We start from the raw sequence: 21315 nt of genomic DNA on the forward strand, positions 1-21315 counted from the left end.
GGCAGTAGCAAATTGGATGACCTCCAATTGCCTCCAATGCAACGTAGGCAAAACGGAGGTTGTGCTCTTTGGGGAAATAAAGATCCTGTGGACTCCGGACAGGTGGCCGCAAGACCTTGGCCCGGTCCCAGACCCTAAAGTAGTTGTGAAAAATCTAGGAGTGCGCTTGGATCGCGAACTTTCTTTCAAGCAGCATTGTAACATCATTTTGGGTTCCTGCTTCCATGTCATCGGCCTGTTGCGAAAGATCTTTCCCCTGTTACCGGACTTTACCAGAAAAACCGTGGTGCAAGCTCTGATACTTAGTCGTTTCGACTATTGCAATGGCCTCCTGTTATCGGCCAATGATGGAGTATTAGCCAAACTCCAGGTGATTCAAAATACTGCGGCCAGGCTGGTATTAAACGCCCCCCCTAGAACACCGTCTAAACCTCTCTTGGAGAAACTGCAATGGCTCTCAGTCCGTAACAGGGTAAAATTTAAGATCTGCTGTTTAATACACAAGAGCATAAATGGACTAGGGCCCTTATACTGGAGAGATAAATTCATCTCATACAACCCGGTTCGGTCTCTTAGGTCCAGTAACCAGCTTCTCCTGAAAGTGCCAGCTGTAAGAAGGGCCAGACAGGGTGGCAAGGCCTTATCTGTAGTTGGCCCGACTCTATGGAACAAGCTTCCCCTTGAGTTGAGGCAATGTTCTGAACATCTGAGCTTCGGAAAGAAGCTCAAAACATTCTTGTTTCAGAACTAATTTGCTATAAGCGCGTTATAAACCCGCAAATAAATAAATAAATAAAGCCCGAAGGCATCACACACTGTTCCGCGACGCCAAAGGCGTAGAGAAAGCCTAAAATCAGGCCAAGGAACCGCTTGTTTTCCCTGGACCTGCATTGAGACGTGGAAAAGAAGAAAACGGACGTCAGTGGGCTGGGAGGGGCTTATATGGCTCCGCTGACATCACGTCCGTGGACGTCATTGCAGAGCCGTGCGGCACAGACCCCAGGGTGCAGAGGTGCTGCTGCTGAAGGTTTTCCGGATCTAGTCTGGCGCCTGGGGATATTCTAAGTTAAGGAATCTGTGGCTAGATGTCTCTATCAGATGCTCATTCCAGGCCACCAGCGGCACCACCCCTAGGGAATACCAGCAACCTCCTCACATTCATATGTCGGTTGTCTCACCGAAGATTGCATAATCTCAGGATTCGAGGGCCAGACATTGCTAGATCTGAAAGAAGAGCATATTTGCATAAAGTGCCGGCCTATCGGAGAGCTCCGCAGACTACTCAAAGCCCCGCACCAGAGTATCTATTCTCACTCAGTAAGCAAACGGTTCCATAGCAGGGGAAAATATGTGCGGGGACAATGAGCACCTTTGACGAGTGCCCAAATGAATGCGAAAGAGGTCGGAGATTGCGCCCCTGCCACTCAAACTGAGGTAGACAAATCAGTGTAAAGACGGCGGTTAAAGGAGAGGAACCACGGGCCCAGATTAATTGATTGTAGAAGAGAGAATAAATATTCCCAGCTGAATCAAAAGCCTTGTCGATATCGGCAAACAGTACCACTACCAGTCTGCCCAATCAATGCGCCATGGCCAATGCTTTGTGGAATCCTGGGATAATAAGCTGCACTTTTTTGACATTTGCGAAGAAATAGAGAGTAGGCAAGTTCGCGCACTCAAGTATAAATAAATTAGCCAAACTAAAAGGGCATGACAATGTGTTGTATCGAAACACAAGCCTAGAATTTTAATGTTATAAAAGTAAGAGCAGTATCATTTGCATTCTGTTTTCTGTACAGTGTTTTAGCACTGTGACTATTTGGATTTTCAAAGCAGTGCCATGACTATACACCAAGGAAAAAGAAGTGATGAGGGTTTTGGATGGCTTCTCTGTCAGACCTGGCATAAGAACTGCTAACACAATATTATAAATACACTGCTGTTTTGATGCTGTGAACAAAATGTCAACTGACAGTTTTGCTAACTGAAATAAATGAACAGGTCAAAGACTAGAGTAGCTCATTTGGGTCAAACAGGCTGAGCTAAGCTCATCTGAAGAGGTAGTTAATTTTCAATTATTCGCAGCATTTGGTAATATATGCCACATGCAGTAAGGCAAACTGAGCGCTGTCATCTTCCACATCCACGAAACCCACGGCTGCACATATCTGCATAAAGTTCTATAGCAATGGTTCAGATGGAGGATAAATTAAAGCAGCTCCTTCACTCTGACTATAGTAGGGGGTCATCATAAATGAAGGTAACCAATGGAATTTAGAGTATAAAAAAGGGTGAGTAACTAATACTGCATTGCAGCAGCCTCAAATTGCAACAAAGATGAAAATCATAAAGGAGAAAATTAAAAATAAATATAACCATAACCAGCATGGATCCTCAAAGATTTTTATTTTTTTTGTCAAGCCAAGCAGGCAGCGTCCTTGAAATTCCATTTAAGGACTACATGGGGTGGATCCCAGCAGCTGCCTTGCATACATTATTTGTTAAGTACAAGCTAGTGAAAAGTGCATACATACTCTTCAATTCTGGGGAATTGATGAAATAGCATTTTGAAAAGGAGATGATCTTATGGGCTATTGAAACCTTGCACACAATCCAACTAGGGCATATACCTTTACAGATAACAGGATTTGAATGGGGGATCTCACATACTTCAAAAAGGAAGTAAATGGCTGTGCTGCAATGGTACAACTTGAAACATCTGGTCTCAGAACTTCTAAGGACTATGTTAATTCTGATATATTAAAAATGTGAGGTCACCCTGGAAACACCATTGGCTGTAATAGTCTTGTCATGACCAGACCTAGGATTCCTATTGGACAGGACCTTCTGAATTAAATGCCAGGTGTCTACGTTCTCAGACAATGCATGCATGTTCATCATCCTTGAACATAAACACTCCACACTTCTTGTTGGAGTACACACATGCACACATGCCTATGCATTAATCTATCAATGAAGAGCAAACTGATGATAGGCACGTGTTGAAGGTGAGATGTCTCTCTCTCTGTGCAACACTGTTGCCTGAGGTGGCCAAACTAACAAAGGAAAGTTGTATATCTTAATCCAGAGCAAGACAAGACTTAATAGATATAATGATCTAGCTCTGTTATCAGGCACTGGACTTAGATGAATGTGAGCTGCCACTACTTAGTGGTGGGTAATCAACTCCACACATGACACACATGCACAATCTGTGACCTTTTCGAACACAGTTTGAAACTGCATGTTCATGAACCTAGAGTTATTCCAACTAACTTTCTTTTTTCTAACTATAGGCCAACTGATATCAAACATTCAGTTGAAGACTTTTGAGATTAGATTAACAACAAAATGTAATAACCCTCTGTGTGTGGTTTCAACCTGAAGCGCAGATACAACAGCCAACCAAATGTATACTACACCTGAAAGAGCCAGACTATATACCACAAGTACAGGAGCCTACATGAGGAGGGGTTGTTCACTTCACTGGAATTTGGACAACAATCTGCAAATGGCTAATTTATCTGTACACGTATTGTATTGTGAGAACACTCTCTGTGGTAGACTGTGACACTTAGAAGATGTCGGGTTTTAACAAAGCCAGTGTAAACTACAGGGGCACACATCACAAGAAAATGAGCCATTTTTCAGACAAACCAGCATTCAATGTGGAACTTGCTGCCAACACTGTACTGACCTTCAATTTGCGAAATCAGAAAGTTTAATTAATTTCTTGGCCACAATCCTTTTACATAATTGCACCCAAATACTGGAAATTACAGCCAACAGAAATTAAACTAGTTTCAGATATTCCACACCTTCATTAACTGCTCAAATATTTCCTCTTGGTAATATCAAAAAAATTAAACCTAATTAGCCCTGCACCACGCCACAATTTACATACCACTCCACAACTTACCCTCCACCACTGGCATTATGAATTATAACCAAGATATTATATTGTATTGTAATCTCATTTAAATAGCACTTGCTACCCCTGACGATGCGTCCAAGCGCTTTTTTGGCGAGTAGCACAGTACTACGGAACCCATAAAGGATTCGTGGTGAATTAGTATGGTGAAATATGTAATTGGAGTAGTGGATCTGTTAGTCAGCTATTTGGATTGAGAAGGACAGTGGAGGAATAGAAGAGGGAAAAAGGTTTGCGCTGTTACCCCAGATGAGGTGTTGAAGCCCCTCTTCAGTGAGGAGAACGCTACTCCAAAACCCATAAAGGATTAGTGGTGAAGTTGTATAGTGAAATATAAAAGTAATTTGAGTGGTGGATATGTTAGTCAGTTATTTGGTTTGTGGGGGAATAGGAGAGGGGAAAAGGTTTGCATTTATATAGCAACTGCTACCCCTTTTGAGGTATTGAAGTGCTTTTTCAGCGAGTAGCATGCTACTACGGAACCCATAAAAGATTAGTGGTGAATTAGCATAGTGAAATATCAAAGTAATTTGAGTGGTGGATATGTTAGTCCGTTATAAAAAAAAGTGTAAAGCAAAGGAAAAAAAATCTGTTATATACTACCAGTCCTTCCTCTTCCTAAATACTAATCCTTTTCCAATGTTTGAGAGGGACGAGCAAAGGTTTGGCCTTCCTACTTTTTCCACAAATTATATCCAGGTCAAGTTTGAAGCCATGTCTGCCCTCTAGACCAAATATCCCATCCACACCCAAACATGTTGGGGATTGTGAAGATCCCCATAGCTTCTGATTTACTGTGGAGAGGTCTGAGAAAATAGCCACACTATGGAAGCATTTATTTTTTCTAACAAAACATGTGCTGTACAATAAAAGCAGGCTTATTTTCTTACAATTGTTACAAACAAAATGTTTTCGCAGCTTTATGGAACAAGCTGGTCAAAGGGCAGCTAAAATATAGATGGTGGTGGACATGTGAGAAAAAGATGCCCTGTACAGAGATTCCCAGTACACATCAAACAAAGGAACCTATTTTTCCCCCACTGATTTTTCTACTTTTGTATTGAAAATAAAAGCTGTTTAGAAATTAGTGACCTTTTAGGTATTGGGAGGAGGGCTGACTGGAGTTGGTTTATCGCTATAAGCGACAGGATGGTGGAAGAGCTTACACACACCTGAATCTGCTCCCATAGGGGAGCTAAAATTCAGATGGTTTAGTAACTGAATTTTATTCACTCTTAAATCCAGAGAGCAATAGAGTTCTAGAATCAAACAGACAAAACCTCTTATTTGACTTGAATTTTCACTTATGCATTTGGATTTACAACATGTGAACAAGATCTACTTCAAGGGCGAAATAGTTTATCAGGTTGAAAAGAAAGTGATTCGTATTTTGGTTAAGTCTAATGCATTTAGAAAGCTTTCAATATATTAATCAGTCCTGCTATTAAAGCTATGGCAATCAAGGTTCATTTGTAAACTTTAGATCGTGAAAACTTACCATCAAGTGAACTGAGTTTTCATAATCAACATAGATTTCTTTTTCATCAAAAACTATATATAACTGGGATGCAGAAAACACATTCCTAAAAGGATGTCATTACCATGCAAAATTGTCTTCTCATCTGCTGGCTTCTCGTCCTCATGTTTGCCTTTCTTCTGTCTCTTTGCTGTAATTTCATCAAGCTCTTTTTGTTGCTCCTAGGAAAATATAAAAATTTTCTTTGACAAAAAAGATCATTTGATATTCCTCATAGGACATCTTAAAAACCATAATCATTGTATTCTTTAGATGTGAATTACGCTTTACAAATGCAATAACTACCTACCTCTGACGGTTTAGCCACATCTTTTTCATCAACATATTTTGCCCATGGTCCTAGAAATCCATCAATACAAGATGGATCGCTTCCTTTAATTTTCCTCCGCTTTTCAGTTTTCTTCTGTCCAGATTCAAACACTGTTAAACCTGAAAGAAAGGAACACAAAGAATAATATTGAACTTTTTAAACATTGAAAACATCGTAAATTAACTTTATCCAAGATGCAAAACTTATAGTTTAAATAAGGGTTGATGTGCACTTTGTCGATCTAGGGCTAGCAACATTCCCTACAGAGGTAGTATTTTTGTCTAGCCCTAGACAAGCTCTAAAAAAACACAGACTGGCAAACATCACAGAGGAGTAGATTAAACATGCAGGGGAAAATGGCAGCAGGCTGAGCAGCAAGATGCTTGGGTTGAGCTTTTCAATAGAATCAATGCAGAAGGTGGATCCTTCCCCAGAGCTCAATAATTCGAAAATCGTGGAAAAGGTTAATGCAATGCCAATTTAATTCAAAGCTAACAAAAACACATTTACTGACTGAATAAAGTATCAGGATGCGTCCCCAAGGAAGCAATTCCGAAAGTACATCCCAAAACTGTTGCAGATCATCATTCTGAGAAGACTTCAATAGATGATTAGAGCACACTTATTATCACAATCAAGATAGAAGTTCATTTCTTTGAAGTTGTTGGCAAAATTCAACTAAAACTGGTAACCCCTGCATTTCCAAGAAGGTGAAAGGTTGGATAGCAGCACATTCTTTCCTATAAGAAGTGTTTTGGAGGGGGGGGGGGGGGGGGCGGCGCTTTCACACTTTCAACAGTGTAAGCTATACTACCTTCCACAGGTGAAACCATTACGAGTTGAATGCACAAAAACAATTATGAAAGTGTAACAGCGAATAACGGACGGTGTTTGGGGGAAAACGTGAATAACATGGACCCAAAACATAAAATACCCCCGTCTCCTGCTACCCTCGCCTATCAGTCACCCTCTGTGCCTCCCCCGCGCCCACCTAAACCTGTGCTCTCTGTGCTGACACAGGCTTTCAGAGAGAGCCCCGTCAGCGCAGGCCAGAATTCTTTTATGATATAGCAACAGTGGAAAACAGCTCTGGTTTTCTACCTTCACTGCGTCACAGGAGCGAATGAATACCCAGGGTTAGAATCTGGTTATTAACGCTACAGGGAAGCCATACATCACAAAACCACCAAACCACAGCACACAAAGTGGGGTGACAAAGACCTGTGTCCGATGTGTGAATAGATATATGTTTGGTTAAAGCAGTTTTTAGAACAAGTAAAACGTGGCATAATCTTATCGGACCGTCTCACCAGGTTTCTCAAAAGAGCCTGAAGTGTGAGGTACATAAACCTGTCATATATTGTTACGATCCACATGGGAAGGTTAGTCTGGTGTATAATATTATTCAAATAAATTATGTAATCTTAGAGATAATGGGAAATGCGTGGAGGTGTTGAATGAGTTCCTGGAAACAGCGGGAGGTGTGCTAGTCTTGGAGTCGGAGGCGAGGCTGCCTGTGCGGAAGTGTCGAGCAGATGAGAGGGCCGCAGGCCGGCCTTTGGCGCTGCTTAAAGGGAGACAGCTAATCGCTTTTATCTGGGACATGCTCTTGTACCTATTAGCGGTTGCCAGGGAATGGTGTTAAGTGGGGTGCTGTAGACAACTTCTGGACTATAAGAATTTGTAGGCTGATGCAGGGACTCTACTTTGTGATCAGCGAGCCTGAAATGGATCTGTGGAAACTGAACCAAGGCAAGGTCAATTAATTTCTTATTAATGGTAATAATAACAAGCACGCGAGTGGTGCGTGCGAGCGCGCGCCTCGCGCTAAAAGTTAAACAAATTAAAGAAGCATTGGACGCGCGCCGTGAAAGTGACACAGCCGTGAAAGTGATCGCGGGCTGTAAGGGTGCCCGAGAGCGATGCACTTAATGAGCGCATGATGAGAGAGGTAAGCCAGATGGCGCCTCTGCTCGTAACTGTACGCGAAACCGCATGCTCGAGGCCACACAAAAAGCATGTGGTCTGTTTTTTGAATGCCCACTTACTAAAAGTCTCGCCAGAGTAGAGCATACGCTGGCTCAGGCGAGACCTAAAAAAGAAGAGTCCAAAAACAGGGGTAAACTCAACCTATACATCATTGGGCATGCAGGAGGAGTAGGGAAAAATATAACACTGGGTTCTCCTTGCCAGCCCACACTATCTTCAACCCAGCTGCATTCCATACAAAGTCATCAAGATTGGCACCACTACCATTTTGTTTGACAGGCTCACAGTCTCAGGTGGCTCTCAAGGAATCTAGGCAGGACACAATCAGACTGGAGGTTAAGACGTGTAAATTATTTTAAATAACACACAAGGCAACAGGCCTTCACCTTTCCTCCTAATATCTGGAGCAACATCCCTGTGCCCATCTGCACTGCACTGCACCAACCTTGATCTAATTTACGAAACAGCGGAGGACCCAATTGTTCTAAAAACACCAGATCATAATGCAGCAAGAAAGTCTGTAAGAAACTAACTACCCCTACCATCACACTGACAATAGCCTTGCTTTTGTTAATATCCAGCAATTCTCAGCCTTTCCCCTAATTTCACACTCTACAGACAGCCAAACTATATATACACATTAGTTTAAGTATATTCTAGCAGACCATCCAGACTGACTGGATTGTAGATTTGTCAAGGCGTTTAGTAAGTACATTGAGTGCGCTTCCTGAAAATAGACCAAGACCCATTAAGTCCAACTATTTGTATGCAAATGTTCTGTTCCATTACAAATAAATGTAGTCTACGCCTCTTTTTCATGCTGATCTCAGCAGTAAGAGACTGCATTATTCTTGGCAGCTGTCGCATTCAGAACCTAATGATGAAAACCTCAAGGCCTACCACCAACTCCTCCCATTAGACCGAATAATAATCAGAGGTTCTTTATGGCAGAAGAGAAAGCCAGAGAGAAATGTGAATGCGGCACTAACAGGAAGAAATATGTGGAAAAATCTGACATGAAAGAATGAGGGACACACATCAAAAATACCTAGTTCAACTGATTTCTACTTGGAGGGGGCTGTGGCTTCATGATCTTTGATCTACACCACAAATAATTGTTTTGTCTTTTTTACCTTTAGTTTTTGGAGTCACCTTGGTTTAGGTTCAGTGAGAGAGACAGCCTACAACCAAGTACAATAAAGCGTAATAGCCAGATCATTGTGGATATTAGGTTTTCCACGGGTCAATGTCGATGAACAGATTTTTTGTCGGAGGAAAAGAACTGAAGGCAGGCACAACTTAAGTTCTGGTGGGGCGGGGGTAGCACTCAGATAGTAAGGAAAAGAGAAATGCGTGGAGAAAAATGTTTGAAAGGCTCGGTATGAAGTTTTTTTGCTGCTCAATTAGGCAGACACTACGGTACTGAAACTTTGGTTAACATGCAGGCCATAGCTCAATGTCATTTATCAAAACCAAAATAGCTTTCCGTCAGAATATTCCTGAGCAAAATCATGCCGGGAAGCAAGCCAGTATTATTTATTATTAGTGCCAATGTCTTACTTGTGCAATAAATCAATCTTTATTCAATAGACTCACAGCTGCTTCAATTGGTAATATATTAATATAGGTTTGTGGTGGGGTTATGTGCTGATGAGTGTATTGGGAGGGGGGCAATAGAGTTTTTTGAGTAAATGTAACATGTTCCCATGTACATTTAGAAGCCAATGTGTTAACCTTGGCATCCTTGGCATGGGTTTACCCTGTATTTTTGCCTTTGCCTCATGTATTTTACTGGGTGTTGGACTTCGTTTTTGCTGGTCTCGATGCTTTGGGCACTTTGACACTGCTGTTCAGTGCCAAAGTGCAGGTGCTTCCTCCAATTTTTTGTCATGGATTAGTGTTCCCATAATTGACTTTATTTGACTTACTAGTAAATTTGCGTACAGCGCACCATGTGTGCCCATAGCCTGTAAATCAAATGCTGCTTGTGGGCCTGAAGTACTGATTGTGCTACCCACATAAACAGCCTTGCAAAAGGTTCTCAGACCTACCACTGCCGTGTCTGTGTGCAGTCTAGTACTGCCATATCGAGCTGGAAACTGCACCCACTTGCCATACTCAAATCTTTCCTTTTCTTAAATGCTAGTCACCCCTAAGTTAAGCCCAAGGTACTCCCGTAGCCATGGTGCAGTGTATGTGAAAGGTAGGACATGCTCTGATGTGTTAGTCATGTCCGGATAGTGAAAAACGGACTATTTTGTTTTCATAAATGAAAGGCTATCCATCCCATAGGATAGAATGGGGAGTTTACTTATAACAACTTATAAATAATAACAACTTATAAGTATCACTGCTCATGGGAACAAGATAAGAAAGTGGAGCTTGGTACGCCTGAACTCCGAATGTAAAGATGCATTTTGTAGTAAGGATGATTTTTATACTCTGGGTTTGAAAATACCACTTTTAGAAAGTGGGTATTTTCTTGCTTAGCCAGTGTGCCTCTGCAAGGTTTATTGACTGTCTGGCTTTGGAGTGACAGGGGCTGGGGATGGTATTTCTGTTCAGACAGCCTCTTGGGGTGCAGGGGTGGGTTCCTGCCTTTCCGGGGTGAGTCAGGGCTGGGCTGAATAGACCTGGGCTGCATTTAGAGTAGAGGGAGGAGATTTCCTTTACACCTGAATGGGCCTTGTCAGCCTTGGACAATGCGGTCTCCACCTCCTGCCAGGAAGCTGGGCCAGGGAGGAAAGAATTGTTTTTTGCTGAGCACAGACACTCTCTGCCACAAGAGAACAAAGGAATTCTGATTATAAAAAGTGGGACCCAGACCCCAGAATTTTAGATTTCTTCTGAAATTCAAAAAGGAACCTCTGCCAAGGAGAAGAGCTGGGAAAAGCTGAAGGAGAAGTACTGTCCCTTTGCTGTGTGCTGTCTGGGGTTGGCCTGCATTAGCTGTTTCTGCCAAGGTCAGAACTTATTATATTTTTTTTTACAGAGTTTTATTTAGCGCTAACTTGACCCGAATAGAGTATCAGTCCGCTTACATAGCACCAGTTGCATTACATGAGGACACATTCATTTTTGTTATGCACAAGGATATTAAGTGATTTGCCCAGAATCACAGGATATTCAGCGTAATTTCCGAGACTCAAACCCAGTTCCCCAGATGTGTGTGTGTGTATTCTGCTTGGCAAGTATCTCCAAGGGCTTGCCCCCTGTTCAAGAAGTCTCACGAACAGCAAAGACTTCACCATCCCTCTAGGCAGCATCTCTGGAACCGTGAGTTTCAGTTGCCACAGAGAAGAGCAGCTGACTCGGTCACTGAGTCCGTTGCTGGTTCAGTGTCCTGAAGGCACCACTGGACTCCGTAGCGCAACCCTGTCCTCACTGATGCCGCTGGACAACCGTCTCAGAGCAGCTGCTTGAAGGGTGTCTGTGGGCACCGCACTATGCACCGCCTAGCTTCACTCTGCCTCCCAGACCTCACCAACACAGTCGCTGTCCGCCCAAAAATTGACCAACTCAGTCGACGGCACAGTGACCTGCCAGCACTGCATTGTGCACTGCCTCACTCCGCATCGCAGCCCTGGTCTCACTCTAACCCGTTGGACAACCGTCACCGAGCCGCTGCCTCACCGTGCTGTGAGGGCACTGCATGCTGCACTGCTTCACTTCACAGCACAACTATGATGGTTGCTCTGACTGACTCGTACCAACAGGATCGGTTGCTATGAAAAAGGTACGGTCTACAAGCCTGTCGATGTTACAGCTGACCCGTTCTGACGCGGCCGGCTGGAACTGTTGGACTGTCGTTTTCAGCATCACGGTAGCGCCGGCCGGGCCTACCAACTCGGAAGCACTGGGTTTCAGATATTTTCTGCAATTTAAAGGTTACGTTGCAAAATACCTATTTTTTTCAGTATCTTATGTTGGATTTTTGTCGTTTTTGGTCTTGCTTGGCTTAGATAAGGATTTGATATTTTTAGTTCTCGGCTATAACGCGCTGAAAGCGCGTTCTCGCCAGAGAACTATTGTCGGCGTCTCAGCAGTCTGAGACGCCGAAGTGAGACAAGACCTAGCCGTGCGCAGCGTTTCCCCATAGGATAACGTGTGCGCGCGGCCAGGTCTTGTCTCCACAGCTTCTAATGCAGGCCGGATCGCGATGCGCGCCTGTTGGAATGCTGGGGGAGTCTGCATACCAGCGCGCGGCGCTGATAACACACACATGGCTGCCCCTTCAAGCAGGCTTCTTTAAGTTGCAGGACATGCCTCCTCTTTCCTGTGGCAATGATGTGTGTGCTGGGGAATTACTAGTAGAAAGTTGCTAGCGCTGTGTTAATTTGTGCACATTAATATTTTTGTCGGTCTAATGCTCAGCAGTGATTTTTGTTTTCGCACGCATGCGCGTGTCATACTTTGCAATATTCATCATACAACACTCCAACAGCCCGACCCTTTAATGTTATTGCTAAATAGCACTTGTATAGCGCACAGACTTCAACTAGGGCGGCATGCAATCGCCTTTGGAAATCCGAGGCAGGACTCGTCTCCAAAACATTATCACCAAGAGCACTTTAAGACCTTAAAAGTTAATTTGGCAACAAGAAGACACGAAGAGAACGCTGCAAAAGTATCAGATTGCCAGAGGTACATCGTGACGAGATAGAATGACAAAACCTGAACCCAGGATGGAGAAATAATTGGACTCACCAAAAAAGCCACTAGAAATAAAGCCACGTGGGTGCTACATTGATGTAAGAAAATCGCAAAGCACTGTGCAAGCTATAAAACATGAAGGTTAACAAGTGGTATTAGTATAAATACGGTGGTACTATTTTGATACATAGATATCTGATTTGTGGCAGAAAATGTCTCGGTGCTGTTACTGCTTTTGTTTGTTGCGGTTACCTCATGCCCTGCCACTGTGAGTACCGTCTAATTGACACGCGGTTATAACCAGTGTATTTTGTGTTTGGTTTTTGCATTGTTTCTGTCATGTTTCCATGGAGTTTGCATTTACACGGACTCCTCTTCTTCTGCATTGCTTCGTTCGCTCCATGCTGGTGATCCTCAGTTTAGAGTTGGAATTTCCTCGGGCTAAGTGTTGCCGAACAGATAGCATGAAGTGTTGCTTTGCTTTCCACGTGCGGTCCGACAACTTTAAATGGGCTTAGACTTGGAGCCAGCCCATTGCTTACCTCTGGTTGGCTTTATTGGCACTCTTGTTTACTTGCTACTGTGTGCGCCTGGGTGGCTCTGTCTGTCTGTGTGCGTGTGGATGGCTGTCTGTGTGCGCGTGGGTGGCTCAGTCTGTGTGCGCGTGGGTGGCTCAGTCTGTGTGCGCGTGGGTGGCTCAGTCTGTCTGTGTGAGTATGGGTGGCTCTGTCTGTGTGCGCGTGGGTGGCTCTGTCAGTCTGTGTGTGCGTGGGTGGCTCTGTCAGTCTGTGTGTGCGCGTGGGTGGCTCTGTCAGTCTGTGCGTGCGTGGGTGGGTGGCTCGGTCTGTCTGTGTGTGCGTGCTTGGGTGGCTCGGTCTGTCTGTGTGTGCGTGGGTGGCTCGGTCTGTGTGTGTGCGTGGGTGGCTCTGTCTGTGTGTGCGTGCGTGGGTGGCTCTGTCTGTGTGTGCGTGCGTGGGTGGCTCTGTCTGTGTGTGCGTGCGTGGGTGGCTCTGTGCGTGCGTGGGTGGCTCTGTGCGTGCGTGGGTGGCTCTGTGTGTGCGTGGGTGGCTCTGTCTGTGTGTGCGTGGGTGGCTCTGTGTGTGCGTGGGTGGCTCTGTGTGTGCGTGCATGGGTGGCTCTGTCTGTATGTGCGTGGGTGGCTCTGTCTGTGTGGGTGGCTCTGTGTGGGTGGCTCTGTGAATGAATTTGTTTGGGCGGCACTGTATGTGTGTGTGTGTGTGTGTGTGTGTGTGTGTGTGTGGCTTTGTGTGGGTGGCTCTGTGTGGGTGCAAATGCAATAGGTCTCGCATTTGCGAGCGATTAAGCTATTGGCATTGTAAATGACAATGTCATTTATTTACATTTTCAAAACAAAAACATAAATAAAAATAATGTCATTAGCAATGCAAATGGCTCTAACTTTAACAATGCCGATACCATTGCATTGTAAATGCTTGTTCTAAACTGTGGTGGTGTCTATTTGTAGTGTTTTTACTGTGTTACAGTATGCATGCACAAATGCTTTACACACTGCTTCTCAGATAAGCCTGTCTGCTCGTGCCAAGCTACCCAGGGGTGAGCAAGGGTTATTTTAGAAGTGTCTCCCCCTTTACCCGGAAGATGGGTCCCTCCTTGGATAAATGTACAAACCATTGCCAACTAGAAACCTCTACTTCTGACACCATACAATGTTCTTTAATTAGTAGCTTAGAAGTCTTCGTGGGCAAAGTCACACTTGCTAGCATATAGCACAAGGTGCTAGTTGACTTTTAGTTGAAACTGGCAACAGCATTGTTGGGAATGGGTCAATGCTCCCTGAGCCAAAAATTGGATGAAGTTGGTTACTAGCCTCCTTATCTTCAATGTATCAATGTGGTTGTTCCTTGAATTCTTTTCATTCACTGACTGGCAAACTAGGATGAAATCTTCTGTGTTGCTTAACAGGGTTTTGTTATCATATAATAATATAATTAAATAATATATTAAGAAACAAATTGAGGAATTTATACTAGCCAGCCCAAGTGTGTACTCCTTACTGCTTGGGATGCACTTACCATTTTCATAAAAGGCTATGTCATATCTTTTGGCATTTGCAGACTGTAGCAAAGGAAACCGTATTTAGTCACAATTTACTTTTGTGAAGTACCTGGAGAAGGTACATACAGATTTAATTCACTCAGACCAGGATGATAGGGGGATATGAAAAGTCCTGACAGCATTAAAGGTGGCTAGAGTTGCTTACATATATCAAATTGACCACTGAGGCAAAGTAGGTGTATGCAGGTTTATATACAGCTTTACAGATTAAAGGAAGCCTGCATTACGAGGGTTGCAAAGATATTCACCAGAAAACTTAGTCTACCATCAATAAGCCCAAACCTTTATCAGCATTTATACAAGATTGGTAAGACTTTTCTACAACAAACTTGGACACCTTTTTCACTTCTTGCTCTCCAGGTTAATTTTTAGGTCTCACATAGGCAGAGATGAGCTTTTGAAATTGGTCAGCTCTTTTCAAGCACTCGCGCTTGTGCTGGCATCCACCTTGCGGGAGCGAGCAGCGGCTCTAACTGAAAACAAATGGCTCAAGCGCCACTGCTCGCTCCAGCAAGGTGGAGCACAAGCACGAGCGTTTGAAAAGCTTGAATTAGCGTATGGCACCATGCGCGCGACTGTTAACTAGAGCATACACCAGGGTGCCAGGAGCAGCGTGCGACCAGCGATTGTTTTCGGATGTGAGCTGACTGGTAGTTTTTCACTGTTGTGTATAAAATGGCCGAAAGGCTGAAGAGTCATTTAGTTCCTCAGAAAAAATTCTTCCCCTCCACCATGCTTAGCTGCAAAATACACCCAGAAATAAACGAGCTCCAGTGCACACCATCTGCAAGCTCCGGCACAAATTAAGCAGTGTTCGCCCACACACTTATATAGGCATACTCTACCCAGACCAGGTTAACGTAATATAATTAGGGCTCCCGGTTTTCCGTTTAAATGGAGTTTTACATATAAATACAGACTGAAAACTATTTTTTCTTTGTCTATTTATATGTAAAAACGGCAAAATACTAGTAAATTTTGCCAGGCGGCCGTGCTTCAGCCCGGAGTTGCCACGCAACAGGTCCTTTTGTTGCTGCCCCAGTCCTTGTTTTGAATTCGGCATGTATTTCCGTGGCCTCAGGGAACAGATTAATGGCGCGCAATGCCCATGGGCTCGAAGAGCTTCAGACAACCCCGCCCCACCCCCCTCGTGTGTGTCAGCCCGGCAGAGACAGCTTCCCGGGCACACACACAGAGCGGCACCAGAGTACTTCACAGGTCTTTAAAAGACCATTTATATGCTAATGAGGAATTGTGTGTTCTCACCCCTTCTTAGCGTCCCTGCAGCTCCGCTCAGCATATTGTTTGGAGAATCAGCACCCCCCCACCCGACCCATAAACCTCCCCTCCCCCGAAATTTTTCTTAGTCCCCACCCCGAAATTTGGCTCTAGTTGCGCCTCTGTGGTGTCAGGTAGTATGTGTCCCGCGCTGCTTAGATTTGAAAGCTAGCACAGCGCTTCGGCAGGAGGTAGCGCTGTAATGAGTATCATGCCTTTTGAGTAGCAAACGCCTCTGCATCCGATAACAAGGTTGCACATCGTAGAACAAAAGTACTTAGAGGATCGGATGCGTAGTCTTCAGAGAGCAATGATGAGTCACTATCACAGCTAAGTGAAACCTTAAAAGGATGAAATAGACGAACTTGCAGAATTGCTTGATACAAAACTAGTTAATGAGAGAAAAAAAAGCATGTTCTCAACCTGGAAAGCACGTTTTGAAGCGAGTGCATAGGCAAAAGCTTGCTCCTCAAAATAAAAAACGTAAAATTGAAAAGTTGGAAGAGAAATTGGCAGCGGAGATAAAGAGCATACAAAGTGGTGAGGAAACGTTTTCCTCTGAAACTGCTGATGAGCCACTACCAGTATTTGACTTGAGTTCATTAAAACCTATGGGCTTTGAAATGTCTTTCTTAAAGTTCCTAGAAGAGTCTGCTGTGAGGTAAAAGAAGAAAGCCAAGCGGGATTGCAGTGATTGCACAGGACTTAAGAAAGATTTGCGCTTGAATCTACTTAAATCTAGTCAGGAGGCTGCTAGCAAGGATGGTAGTTGAGAGGCTGATTGTGAAAAGGAAGGGAGAAAGGCATTTGCTAAAAAAAAAGACTTCTCTGGGTAGACTGCCACACGAACCCAATTACTGACTTGAGTTCATTAAAACATATGGGCTTAGAAATGTCTTTCTTAAAGTTCCTAGAAGAGTCTGCTGTGAGGTAAAAGAAGAAAGCCAAGCGGGATTGCAGTGATTGCACAGGACTTAAGAAATATTTGCGCTTGAATCTACTTAAATCTAGTCAGGAGGCTGCTAGCGAGGAGGATGGTAGTGGAGAGGCTGATAGTGAAGAGTAAGGAAGCAAGGCATTTGCTAAAAAAAAAGACTTCTCTGGTAGACTGCCACACGTACCCAATTACTGACTGTGAAAACCTTATACAAGTTGCCAATCCTTCTCAACTGAAGTGTTTCTGAACTGTACTGTTTGTTTTAGATGAGAGACTGAACAATTGCATTCAACTGGCATTCAAGCAGCTTCAGGAAATGAGACCTACTGTTGTTCTTAAAAAGGTTGACATGCATTGCGATGATGAAATATTAATAAGTGAACAAAGTTATTACATTGAGAGAAATTTCGATGTAGCTAACTAAGGTGTTAGACATTGATTCTGACTAGGAAGCCATCAAGCATGCTAGTAATTGAGGCTTTATTTTGTTGGAGTGATTTAACCAGGCAAAGTAATCATGACCCTAGTCATGTAAAGTTGTATTTATTTTACCCCTATGGGACGTGAGGGACAGAATCATGGTTTGAGTTTTGTAAATAATTGATAAAATCCTCAAAACATTTCTATCAATGGATTGTCCTTTCTGCAAACTAAATCTTTGTGCATTGTCTGTGATTGGTATATTTCACCAGGTCACTACTCATGTATAACAATACTCTTTATTTGTAGATACATTTTGCTGGCAATTTCAATGTTCTGGGTCTGCAACAATTAGTCCTAGATCCAATTCTTGTAGCTAGACGCACACTTAACCCCATGTCTGTCTGTGGCCTGGTGGTTTGCGGTGTCCCTTTTGCATTGTGATCGGTGTGTGTAGAGTTTGTTGCCATTTACTTTGTTGTTCCCTCAGCCCTTGTGTATGTGTACAAGCAGTTGCACATGGGTTTTTGGGGACTGAAATAATTGTGGAAGAATACTAGCTGTAGCGTCGTCTTTTGCTTGATGCAAATATAAATGCGGATACCGAAAAAATGCCCCACAAATAAATATGGATAAATACAGACGGAAATGGCAAAAAAATAAATACCATAAAACCGGGAGCCCTACATATAACCCTAGATTTGGCCGCAGGAAATTAGAATATTTTTTCTTTCTCCATCCCTTTTAACATTTATTTTTACAAGCCCTTACTTCGCACGGGTTATTGCTTCGACATAACCAGCATCTTACGAGCCGCTGACCTTGACCAGTTCAACCACTCTTATTTTAAAAAGCTCCTTCACAGAGGATAGGTGATTGGATAGCAGTCCCCAAGATGCTGACACCGTAGGACCCCTGAAACCATGCTCCAGTCCAAAGACGGAGGAGCTGCGGAAGTGGAATGTAGAGCCCTGGAGGATGTGCTTGTGGTCTGGCTTCGATCTACCCCCAGGCGAACACATCCGGACTCGCATTGCCAGGCAGAGGTGAATCAAGGGTCACTTCTGCTAAGCATCTCGGATGACCTTGGAAGGACAGCAAATGATTTGGCTGGGGCGGGTAGCAACTTCCATAATGGACCATAATGGCTCTGAGGACTCGGTTCCGCTGGGGGCCTTCTTCATCCAGTGCTATATTTGCTAAATAAATACACACATGCATGACTGAGTGCATATAGGCCTTTATAGTTTCTTTGAAACCCGCTGCTAGTTTTCCCGAATGTGGTGGCTGCACACTATTGAGGCTGCCTAATATGGTTCCCACCTCATTCTTGTTTCTTCCACAGCACAATTCGTCCGGTCTCTTTGTGTAATTCTGAGGGCTTTTTTCATCCCTGCTTTATTCCCAGGTCACAGTTTTCCCACTGTTCACTCCCCCCTTTCTCTATTTTTTTTTCCTTCTCTCTCTTGCTCGGCGAAAGTCTGACGATAAAAATAAGAACCGGTCCTCAAAAAAGTGTAATCACCGGGACATATTAAGCACTGTGAGGGCTTGAGCAAACTGGTCATGCTTCCTTCTGGATACTCTGTGACTTGATGTATGTCTCTCTCTGGTGGATTTTCCTGTTTAGATTCTTACTGGGGTACTTTAAAGTGCCTACAGGAAGGTGTGCGCACTGCTGTTTTATCTCTGCGTATATTCAGCTCCACCCTGCTCTGTTTTCATCATTTAATGGCAGTCAAGTAGCACTGTAGGTGAGTTTCATGCGCACCACGTTTTTTAATTTCCATTGGCCCTTGCTTCTTACTGAAAACAGTGAGATCACTGCACTATATTACTTTACAAATATATTGCACAACAGGCGCATCTGTCCACCACTCCCAATAACATCTCACATCTTCCCATAACCAATCAAAATCTATTAACCCATCCCTCTTCAAATACTTCAGTAACCTCCTACTACTAGACTATTCCACAAGGAAAACGGAAGCACATATTTCAAATCTACTACCTATTATCTCTAACCATGGGTTCTGGGGCAGTGTGCTACTCGATGCAAAGTGCTTCTACTCATCGTCACTGGCAGTAAGTGCTATACGATTACAAATCACAATTACACATGGTTGCGCCCGTTTCTGATATGTCTGCTGGCTTGAGATTATCGGGCTACTTTCTGAAACATTGTGTCCCCTGTTTCACAGTGATGCTACTGAAGGTGGTGGGCAAGCCAAGCAAAGCTCAAACATGCCTTGTTCCGAACATCTGGCTTTGACGCGGTGATGGTCCTATGGTGACTGGTGACCCAAAAAAGAGCCCAGCCAAGCAATCTATTATTATTTACAGATTTGTATAGTGCAGTCTCGTCCCAAGAGATAAGATTACTTTACACATTCTTGGTTTCTTTCCTAGGCATGGGGCGCTTAATTGATTAGCCAGAATCACAGGATAATGAGCAGAAACTAGGATCAAACCTGGCTCCCCAGTTCCATGGCTTTCCGTTTTAGCTGCTAGACCATAGCCAGAGTCATTCCTTGCTCAGATAGCACTCTGGAGCCCTCTCTGCTGCTGAGACAGCATGGGGCCCATTTTGAGTTCACAAGTGAGTCAAGGGGTGATTACAACAAAGCAGTGACTGACCCAATAGTATCCTCTTACTTCACTATCTACCACATACACAACCACTGCCTCTTTATACATCTATATCATTCTCTTTCCTTCTATCTCTTTCTCACACACTATTGTACAGTTGCATGGCTCTTCAATTCCTGGCTGCACAACACCAAGGAAAATGTGCTGCATGGCTAAACAATTATAAGGTCCCAGAGGCAAGACCTATTGGCTATGCCAAAGCTTGTTTTAAAGTACGTTCAATTAACAAACTGCTTACTTTTGGTAACACTTTTTCTGACCGATACATAGTGAACCACAAATTTCCTACATAAACCCTTTCCCAATTGTCATAAGACTGCATCTGGGAATTCTTCTAGCAATATTGAGTAACTGACACCCGGTCTTGCGCAAGTCATGGGTCTACTGAACTCCACCCAAAAAGATATAGAGGGCTCATACAAAGCCGCACAGGTGGTGTGAATTCAGTTACACCAAACTGTCTCCCCTCTCACAGAAATTAAGAACGGTAAAGGAGGAGCCAAACAAAAAGAAGAAGAATAAATATACTTTCGGACATGGAAACGGATGAGGAACCTTCAGGATAACTTGTGTCCATATGAGAAGTCTATATCAAAGATATAGAACGTATTCTTCTAATGGATACACAGTCACCTAGATTCCCTATGAAACCCACTCTTGTAGCAATCTCTGAAAAGGGGCAGGATGAGTATTAAAGTATTGCAGGCTTATTAATGGAAACTTCGAAGTACACCAACAGCAAACAGATTTTCCTCCAATTTCGAAATTTAAAAAGAAATGTTTTGAAATGGAGTGCAGAGATACAGTTGTGGTTGCTTGACAAATTGTCTAAAACAGAAATCCCCTCAAAAGAGTCATATTTCAGCCAGTTTTCTCACCCATCCTTCCTCACAGAGTCCATGCAACTAAGACACCAACCACTCAGTCCAACAAGCATTTACAATGCAATAGGTCTCGCATTATTAAAGTTTGAGCTATTGGAATTGTAAATGACAATGCCTTTTATTCATTTTCATTGGTGCATAAAAAAGCACTTTGTACTTATAGTTCATGCTTATGAGAAGCAAGGCTGGCAGTCTCTTTTACTGCCAGCCATTCTCATCGCAAGCAAGGACTATACGTTCAAAGTGCGCGTTTATGCACCGATTGCAGGTTTTAAAAACAAATGAATAAAAGGCATTGTCATTTACAATGCCAATAGCGCAAACTTTAATAATGCGAGACCTAATGCATTGTAAATGCTCGTTTCACATGGTGTGTGGATGCTCCCATGTAAATAGATATTGGGGGGAAGATGTGTGAGCACCTTGAAAGTACGAATCTATGTACACCAGAGGGATGTCTGCTGGAGTTCTTCCAAAGGCGTAACTCCAAAAAAACCTGAAATAACTATATTGACCTAGAATACGTTATGGCAAAGAGGGCTATAGCAATAACGTGGAAGACGAGGGATTGCCCCTTCTACGCCAGGTGGATGAATGAAGTCATAAAATGGGCTAAGTTCGAAAGCACTG

General features: G+C 43.4%; 1 protein-coding gene across 1 annotated transcript in view; it reads right to left on the minus strand.

The window, feature by feature from the left end:
• CDC40 (cell division cycle 40) overlaps positions 1–21315 on the minus strand; it is a 480503-nt gene that overhangs the window by 281019 nt on the left and 178169 nt on the right. Inside the window, exons 5-6 of the mRNA XM_086927386.1 lie at positions 5758–5897; positions 5533–5629 (exon numbers count right to left, since the gene is read on the minus strand). Coding sequence (XP_086783512.1) covers positions 5533–5629; positions 5758–5897 — 237 coding nt within the window. The remainder of the gene's footprint in view (positions 1–5532; positions 5630–5757; positions 5898–21315) is intronic.

This window comes from Lissotriton vulgaris, chromosome 6 (assembly GCF_964263255.1).
Source record: "Lissotriton vulgaris chromosome 6, aLisVul1.2, whole genome shotgun sequence".
Taxonomy (NCBI): Eukaryota; Metazoa; Chordata; class Amphibia; order Caudata; family Salamandridae; genus Lissotriton; species Lissotriton vulgaris.